The sequence below is a fragment of the Triticum aestivum genome, chromosome 3D, assembly GCF_018294505.1.
Source record: "Triticum aestivum cultivar Chinese Spring chromosome 3D, IWGSC CS RefSeq v2.1, whole genome shotgun sequence".
NCBI classification, from domain to species: Eukaryota; Viridiplantae; Streptophyta; class Magnoliopsida; order Poales; family Poaceae; genus Triticum; species Triticum aestivum.
Window position 1 is genome coordinate 360,842,018 of NC_057802.1, and position 9,494 is coordinate 360,851,511.

Here is a 9,494-nt window from a genome sequence, read left to right on the forward strand (position 1 = left end):
TTTCATTTTCTCTCTATCTTCTGCAGTGGTGGGGCATTGAGTCTCACTCAACTTCACACCTTGTAATACAGGCAAGAACCCTTTCTTTGACTGATCCATTTTGAACTTCTTCAAAATCTTATCAAGGTATGTGCTTTGTGAAAGTCCAATTAATCGTCTTGATCTATCTCTATAGATCTTGATGCCCAATATGTAAGCAGCTTCACCGGGGTCTTTCATAGAAAAACCCTTATTCAAGAATCCTCTTATGCTATCCAGAAATTCTATATCATTTCCAATCAGCAGTATGTCATCCACATATAATATTAGAAATGCTACAGAGCTCCCACTCACTTTCTTGTAAATACATGCTTCTCCAAAAGTCTGTATAAAACCATATGCTTTGATCACACTATCAAAATGTTTATTCCAACTCCGAGAGGCTTGCATCGGTCCATAAATGGATCGCTGGAGCTTGCACACTTTGTTAGCACCCTTTGGATCGATAAAACCTTCTGGTTGCATCATATGCAACTCTTCTTCCAGAAATCCATTCAGGAATGCAGTTTTGACATCCATTTGCCAAATTTCATAATCATAAAATGCGGCAATTGCTAACACGATTCGGACAGACTTAAGCATCGCTACGGGTGAGAAAGTCTCATCATAGTCAACTCCTTGAACTTGTCGAAAACCTTTCGCAACAAGTCGAGCTTTGTAGACAGTAACATTACCGTTAGCGTTAGTCTTCTTCTTGAAGATCCATTTATTCTCTCTGGCTTGCCGATCATCGGGCAAGTCAACCAAAGTCCACACTTTGTTCTCATACATGGATCCCATCTCAGATTTCATGGCCTCAAGCCATTTCGCGGAATCTGGGCTCATCATCGCTTCCTCATAGTTCATAGGTTCGTCATGGTCAAGTAACATGACATCCAGAACTGGATTGCTGTACCACTCTGGTGTGGATCTTACTCTGGTTGACCTACGAGGTTTGGTAGTAACTTGATCAGTAGCTTCATGATCATCATCATTAGCTTCCTCACTAATTGGTGTATGAATCACTGGAACTGATTTCTGTGATGAACTACTTTCCAATGAGGGAGCAGGTACAATTACCTCATAAAGTTCTACTTTCCTCCCACTCACTTATTTTGAGAGAAACTCCTTCTCTAGAAAGGATCCATTCTTAGCAACGAATATCTTGCCTTCGGATCTGTGATAGAAGGTGTACCCAATAGTTTCCTTTGGGTATCCTATGAAGACACATTTATCCGATTTGGGTTCGAGCTTATCAGGTTGAAGCTTTTTCACATAAGCATCGCAGCCCCAAACTTTAAGAAACGACAACTTGGGTTTCTTGCCAAACCATAGTTCATATGGCGTCGTCTCAACGGATTTAGATGGTGCCCTATTTAACGTAAATGCAGCCGTCTCTAAAGCATAACCCCAAAACGATAGCGGTAAATCAGTAAGAGACATCATAGATCGCACCATATCTAATAAAGTGCGGTTACGACGTTCGGACACACCATTACGCTGTGGTGTTCCGGGTGGCGTGAGTTGCGAAACTATTTCGCATTGTTTCAAATGAAGACCAAACTCGTAACTCAAATATTCACCTCCACGATCAGATCATAGAAACTTTATTTTCTTGTTACGATGATTTTCCACTTCACTCTGAAATTCTTTGAACTTTTCAAATGTTTCAGACTTATGTTTCATCAAGTAGATATACCCATATCTGCTCAAATCATCTGTGAAGGTCAGAAAATAACGATACCCGCCGCGAGCCTCAACACTCATTGGACCGCATACATCAGTATGTATTATTTCCAACAAGTCTGTTGCTCGCTCCATTGTTCCGGAGAACGGAGTTTTAGTCATCTTGCCCATGAGGCATGGTTCGCAAGCATCAAGTGATTCATAATCAAGTGATTCCAAAAGCCCATCCGCATGGAGTTTATTCATGTGCTTTACACCAATATGACCTAAACGGCAGTGCCACCAATAAGTTGCACTATCATTATTGAACTTATATTTTTTGGCTTCAATACTATGATTATGTGAATCACTACTATCGTGATTTAGTAAAAATAGACCACTCATCAAGGATGCATGACCATAAAAGATAATACTCATATAAATAGAACAACCATTATTCTCTGATTTAAATGAATAACCGTCTCGCATCAAACAAGATCCAGATATAATGTTCATGCTTAACGCTGGCACCAAATAACAATTATTCAGATCTAAAACTAATCCCGAAGGTAGATGTAGAGGTAGCATGCCGACGGCGATCACATCGACTTTGGAACCATTTCCCACGCGCATCGTCACCTCGTCCTTAGCTAATCTTCGCTTAATCCGTAGCCCCTGTTTCGAGTTGCAAATATGAGCAACAGAACCAGTATCAAATACCCAGGCGCTACTACGAGCATTAGTTAAGTACACATCAATAACATGTATATCAAATATACCTTTCACTTTGCCATCCTTCTTATTCGCCAAATACTTGGGGCAGTTCCGCTTTGAGTGACCAATCCCTTTGCAGTAGAAGCACTCAGTCTCAGGCTTAGCTCCAGACTTGGGCTTCCTCACTTGAGCAACAACTTGCTTGCCGTTCTTCTTAAAGTTCCCCTTCTTCCCTTTGCCCTTCTTCTTGAAACTAGTGGTCTTGTTGACCATCAACACTTGATGCTCCTTCTTGATTTCTACCTCTGCAGCCTTTAGCATCGCGAAGAGCTCGGGAATTGTCTTATCCATCCCTTGCATATTATAGTTCATCACGAAGCTTTTGTAGCTTGGTGGTAGTGATTGAAGAACTTTGTCAATGACACTATCAACCGGAAGATTAACTCCCAGTTGAGTCAAGTGATTGTGGTACCCAGACATTCTGAGTATATGCTCACTGACAGAACTATTCTCCTCCATTTTGCAGCTGTAGAACTTATTGGAGACTTCATATCTCTCAATCCGGGCATTTGCTTAAAATATTAACTTCAACTTCTGGAACATCTCATATGCTCCATGACGTTCAAAACATCGTTGAAGTCCTGGTTCTAAGTCGTAAAGCATGGAACACTGAACTATCGAGTACTCATCAGCTTTGCTCTGCCAGGCGTTCACAACGTCCGGCGTTGCTCCTGCAGCGGGTCTTGCACCTAGCGGTGCTTCCATGACGTAATTCTTCTGTGCAGCAATGAGGATAATCCTCAAGTTACGGACCCAGTCCGTGTAGTTGCTACCATCATCTTTCAACTACGCTTTCTCTAGGAACGCATTAAAATTCAGTGGAACAGTAGCACGGGCCATTTATCTACAACAACATAGACATGCAAAATACTATCAGGTACTAAGTTCATGATAAATTAAAGTTCAATTAATCATATTACTTAAGAACTCCCACTTAGATAGACATCCCTCTAATCATCTAAGTGATCACGTGATCCATATCAACTAAACCATGTCCGATCATCACGTGAGATGAAGTAGTTTTCAATGGTGAACATCACTATGTTGATCATATCTACTATATGATTCACGCTCGACCTTTCGGTCTCAGTGTTCCGAGGCCATATCTGTATATGCTAGGCTCGTCAAGTTTAACCCGAGTATTCCGCGTGTGCAAAACTGGCTTGCACCTGTTGTATGTGAACGTAGAGCTTATCACACCCGATCATCACGTGGTGTCTCGGCACGACGAACTGTCGCAACGGTGCATACTCAGGGAGAACACTTATACCTTGAAATTTAGTGAGAGATCATCTTATAATGCTACCGCCGTACTAAGCAAAATAAGATGCATAAAGGATAAACATCACATGCAATCAATATAAGTGATATGATATGGCCATCATCATCTTGTGCCTTTGATCTCCATCTCCAAAGCACCGTCATGATCACCATCGTCACCGGCTTGACACCTTGATCTCCATCGAATCATCGTTGTCGTCTCGCCAACTATTGCTTCTACAACTATCGCTACCACTTAGTGATAAAGTAAAGCAATTGCATGGCAATTGCATTTCATACAATAAAGCAAGCGACAACCATACGGCTCCTTCCAGTTGCCGATAACTGTTACAAAACATGATCATCTCATACAACAAATTATATATCATCACGTCTTGACCATATCACATCACAGCAAGCCCTGCAAAAACAAGTTAGACGTCCTCTACTTTGTTGTTGCAAGCTTTATGTGGCTGCTACGGGCTTAGCAACAACCGTTCTTACCTACGCATCAAAACCATAATGATTTTTCGTTAAGTGTGTTGTTTTAACCTTCAACAAGGATCGGGCGTAGTCACACTTAATTCAACTAAAGTTGGAGAAACAGACACCCACTAGCCACCTGTGTGCAAAGCACGGCGGTAGAACCAGTCTCATGAACGCGGTCATGTAATGTCGGTCTGCGTCGCTTCATCCAACAATACCGCCGAATCAAAGTATGACATGCTGGTAAGCAATATGAATATTATCGCCCACAACTCTTTGTGTTCTACTCGTGCATATAACATCTACGCATAGACCTAGCTCTCATACCACTGTTGGGGAACGTAGTATTTCAAAATTTTCCTACGATCACGCAAGATCTATCTAGGAGAAGCATAGCAACGAGCGGGGAGAGTGTGTCCATGTACCCTCGTAGACCGAAAGCGGAAGCGTTAAGTAACGCGGTTGATGTAGTCAAACGTCTTCGTGATCCAACCGATCAAGTACCGAACGCACGACACCTCCGCGATCTGCACACGTTCAGCTCGGTGACGTCCCTCGATCTCTAGATCCAGCTGAGGCCGAGGGAGAGTTCCGTCAGCATGACAGCGTGGTGATGGTGATGATGAAGTTACCGACGCAGGGCTTCGCCTAAGCACTATGACAATATGACCGAGGTGGAAATCTGTGGAGGGGGGCACCGCACATGGCTAAGAAATCAACTTGTGTGTCTATGGGGTGCCCCCTCCCCCGTATATAAAGGAGTGGAGGAGGGGGCCGGCCGGCCTCAAGGGGCGCGCCCCAAGGGGGAGGGAATCCTACTCCTACCAGGAGTAGGTTCCCCCCTTTCCTAGTCCAACTAGGAGGGGAAGGAAAGAAGAAGGGGGAGAGAAGGAAAGCCCCCCCCCAATTCGGATTGGGCTTGGGAGGGCGCGAGCCTCCACCTGGCCGCCTCCTCCTCTCTTCCACTAAAGCCCATGAAGGCCCATTAACCCCCCGGGGGTTCCGGTAACCCCCCCGATACTCCGGAAAATGCCCGAACCTATCCGAAACCTTTCCGGTGTCCAAACATAACCTTCCAATATATCAATCTTTATGTCTCGACCATTTCGAGACTCCTCGTCATGTCCGTGATCACATCCGGGACTCATAAGAACCTTCGTACATCAGAACACATAAACTCATAATACCGATCGTGATCGAACGTTAAGCATGCGGACCCTACAGGTTCGAGAACTATGTAGACATGACCGAGACTTGTCTCCGGTCAATAACCAATAGCGGAACCTGGATGCTCATATTAGCCGTGTGCGGTGCCCCCCTCCACAGTTACACACCTCGGTCATATCGTCGTAGTGCTTAGGCGAAGCCCTGCGCCGGTAACTTCATCATCACCTTCACCACGCCGTCATGCTGACGAAAATCTCCCTCATCCTCAACTGGATCAAGAGCTCGAGAGACGTCATCATGCTAAACGTGTGCAGAACACGGAGGTGCCGTACATTCGGTATTTGGATCGGTTGGATCGTGAAGACGTTCGACTACATCAACCGCGTTACTAAACGCTTCCGCTTTCGGTCTACGAGGGTACGTGGACACACTCTCCCCGCTCGTTGCTATGCTTCTCCTAGATAGATCATGTGTGATCGTAGGAATTTTTTTGAATTACTACGTTCCCCAACCGTATTTTGTTTCGTGTGTGCATGTGCTGCTAACGAGGTTATGTGTGGTTCTCCTACTGGATTGATAACTTTGGTTCTTAATTGAGAAAAATAATTATGTTTACTGTATTGCATCACCATCTCCTTTTCGAAGAAATCCCTACGCAGCTCACAAGTAGCAACGCCGTAGCAGCCGGATCCGGGGTTGAGCGCCACTCCCAGGGAGGTTGACAGAGAGGAGCGGATGGCGTCGGCAACGAAGGATGGGGAGCGCAGCCAGGGAGCGGAGCACGCAAGGACGCCCCCCGCCGCCCACAGCTGCACAGGCGAAGCCCGCATCGGCCGCCGGCGACGGTGGAGGGAGGGGGCGGGTCTTGGACGGAGCTAGCGATTCACCCCCCGATTCGCCCAGGAGCGGACGACGCGGGGTAGAGTGGAATCAATGTAGATGCCTCAAACTACTTTTTGTCATGTAGCATCTTTATCTATATGGGACCTCCAAGGCCGGTATTGTCATTAAAAAACTTTATGCAAGTTCGAAAAAAAACTTTATGTGCCGTCGTAGTGGGCCGAAAATATTAGATGGAAAGTAGAAAGCGGCACAGGAAAATGGCATTGGGCTGCTACTCCCGCGACGCGAGCCCACAGGGCAAGAACGTGCAATAATGATGCAGCGCACTACATTGACAGGGTCCGATGACGACGACGTCTTCCATTTGCCCAATCGCCCCCGGCACCAACCTCCTCAACACGCAAGCGCCGTTGTAGACACTGCCACCCGGACCCACCATATCGGCGTCGCCGTCACGCACGTTCCTCAGACTGGCCGAGAATAACCGACAGGTATGGCCACGATGCAACCCCAAGCAAAGGGACCCACACGTCATGGAGCCATAGCGGAGCCGCGCATCCAGATATTTCCGGGCTCCCAACCCCGCACCACGCGCGATTCACAAAGAGGAGGGGGAGGAGAAAGAAGCCTCTCCTTTTCCAGCAGAGCCTTTCCCCACAACCGCCGCCGCCCATCGCGCACAGAAACCACGCTCCAAGACACCAAAACCCACCGATCCCCCATGGAGAACGGCGACGAAACCCTCGTCTCCCCCGCCGCCGCCGCCTCCGCGGAGGTCGAGAAGGCTGCGCCCAACGGAGACGTCGCGGGCGAGGAGGTCACCCTCGCCGACGCCGTCCACCCCGCCAAGTCCTACGCCGCCGTCGCCGCCAACGCCGAGATCGAGGACCTCCGCGCCACCAAGCTCGACCTCGAGGAGCAGCTCGCCAACGCCAGCCAGGAGAACAAGACCCTCGCCGCGGAGGCCCACCGCCTCGAGGGCCTCTTCTCCCAGGCCCGGGACGACGTCGCCACCGCCGAGCACGCCGCCGCCACCACCGAAGAAGAGGTGGCCTCGCTCCGTGCCGAGGTCGAGCGCCTCCAGGCCCTCCTCGACCGCAAGAAGGCTGACCGTGAGGCCGACGAGCGCCAACGCCAGGAGCTCACGGCCGAGGTGGAGACCGTTCGTCAGGCGAAGCTCAAGCTCGAGAAGGAGATCGACGCCCTGAAGGCTTCCGCCGATGCTACCACCGTGAAGGACAGGGAGGCTGCTCCGGACGCTGGGGTCCCGAAGGAAGAAGGGGTCGCCTGGCAGGGGATGGCAGCGGGGGCGGCCGCTGGTGCTGCCATCACGGCTGCCGTCGTTCTGATCTACCTCCGCCTCAAGAGGTAATCTGGTGCTCTGGTGCGCAGGAAGTTTTGCTCTGCTGCTACAGCTTATGGAAGATTTGATGAGTTTGTCGTGGTGATGCTGTTAGTACCGAACTGAGAGTAATATGTCTTCTATCAGTTAGTTGCTTAATAGACTACAAAAACTTAGGTAATCTGGAGAATGGTTATGTTTCATCCGTGTTTTTCCTTAATCATCTACGGGCTTTTGGTGGTGACGATGAATGTGTACACACTTTGTCAACCGAGCTAGGCTGTATGCTTGGTTATACTATTATCGTTATGGTTGCTGGCTTACTGCTACGGTTCTGCACTTTATTTCTGTCTCTGATCTATCCATTGATGGTTATTAATGGTTTGCATCTCTAGATGATTGCTTGATGGTATGGAGACATCTCTATTCTTACCAATGCGTGAAATGAGTTCAACTGTTTGACATGTTACAACTTATTAGTGCGTTTCCTGCTATTTGATGATTGTTGGATTTAGTACTAGTGGAATCTTGTTATGTTCTAGTATTTGTTTCATCACCCAAATGTATGGAAATTTAGTTGGATGATTTATATTTGGTGCCGTGGTATGCATGATGTTGTTCCTTCTGCACATAAGCAATGAAAATGCCTTGCATGCTGATTGCTGTTTAAACTGAAAGCTACCTTTAACAGTACTTCCTTTGCAAAATGATGATTTTATGGAATCTGGATTTCCCCTTCCGGAAATTCGTTGCTGGTGTGACCTGTGCTTTCTTGTTTACTCATGATGCTTGTTAGAGCATTGCTTCCATTTGGATTTTGTGGTCGTAGAATTCCTTCACCTTTATCCGTTTTATTGCTTGCCTTGTGGATGTTGGTAGTTTAAATATTGTTGTTCACTTTTAATTTTAGACTGACATGTTTTGATTACATGCTTTCCTTGTGTGACCGGTATCTATGCATATGCCTTTCTTGGGCACGTGAATGGTCATGCCCTCCTGCGACTATGTGGTTGGCATTGCTGCTTTATTCCTGCATCACATTTATACATGAGGCATGTTATATGTTTGTTATTGCTGGTTTAGCAACTGTATGCTTTAGGCTTAAGTTATTTGAGGGATGCATTTAATCTGCAAATGTGTTATACAGAGCCATTTGTTGGGGCCATGAATGGCACACCCTCTTGTGATTGTGTGGTTGGCATTGCTACTTTATTTCATTTTGTACTCTTGGCATGCTGTATGTTCGTGATCACTGGTTTAGCAAGTGTATGCTGCAAGGCTTAAGTTACTTGAGTTATGCACATGTTCTGTATAAATGTGTTATGCCGATAGAGCCATATTGATAATTTGTCCCACTGTTTCTTTTTGGATATATCATATATAAATTCATTTTGTATTGCTATTTGGTCGCTCCTGAGTGTCTGCATGTCGTAGTTCCCATCACCAGCCTTTTATCATCTCCTTGGTGGACCGATTGTCAATATCTGAACATGGTTGGATTTGCCTTTATAGTTTGTTGCCATTGTAGAGGATAGTCTTTTCTGTATCATGGTTGTTAGCATATTTTGATTCTGATTTACAGATTGTGGGGACTTGGGTCCATAGTATTGTTTGGTAGAACTCTCATTTGATTTGCTTCTTTCAACTTCATTGTTGTTGAATATGGTTGTCAATAGGTACCACCAAAGCTTGTTCAGTTTTCTAGATTGTCTGATATGCCATTTGTCAGGCTACTTCATTTGATATTTTGTCATCTGAATGTTTATACCGCCTGGTAGCCTTCCATAGCAGTTCATGAGATTATCGTACCTGATCTGTTTATTGGGGGTACCTATGCTCCCCATTTAACTAGGAGTGTGTTTGCATTGTGGCCAAAATAAACCATGCCAAATAATTGCTCACGTGCTCTAGTGGCACAGTCGCAGCCCATATGAATGGT

At 46.3% G+C, this 9,494-nt stretch overlaps 1 protein-coding gene across 1 annotated transcript; it reads left to right on the top strand.

Annotated features, from left to right (window-relative positions):
- Nucleotides 1–6,805: 6,805 nt before the first annotated feature.
- Nucleotides 6,806–7,899, top strand: LOC123078889 (myosin-11). Its single transcript, XM_044501534.1, has one exon. It carries the CDS (start codon nt 6,935–6,937, stop codon nt 7,583–7,585), a length of 651 nt encoding a protein of 216 aa, XP_044357469.1. The 5' UTR covers nt 6,806–6,934; the 3' UTR covers nt 7,586–7,899.
- The last annotated feature ends 1,595 nt before the right edge of the window (nt 7,900–9,494 follow it).

What these genes read in the sequence shown, in the direction of transcription:
- LOC123078889 (XM_044501534.1), top strand. Translation starts at nt 6,935, where the DNA reads ATGGAGAACGGCGACGAAACCCTCGTCTCCCCCGCCGCCGCCGCCTCC.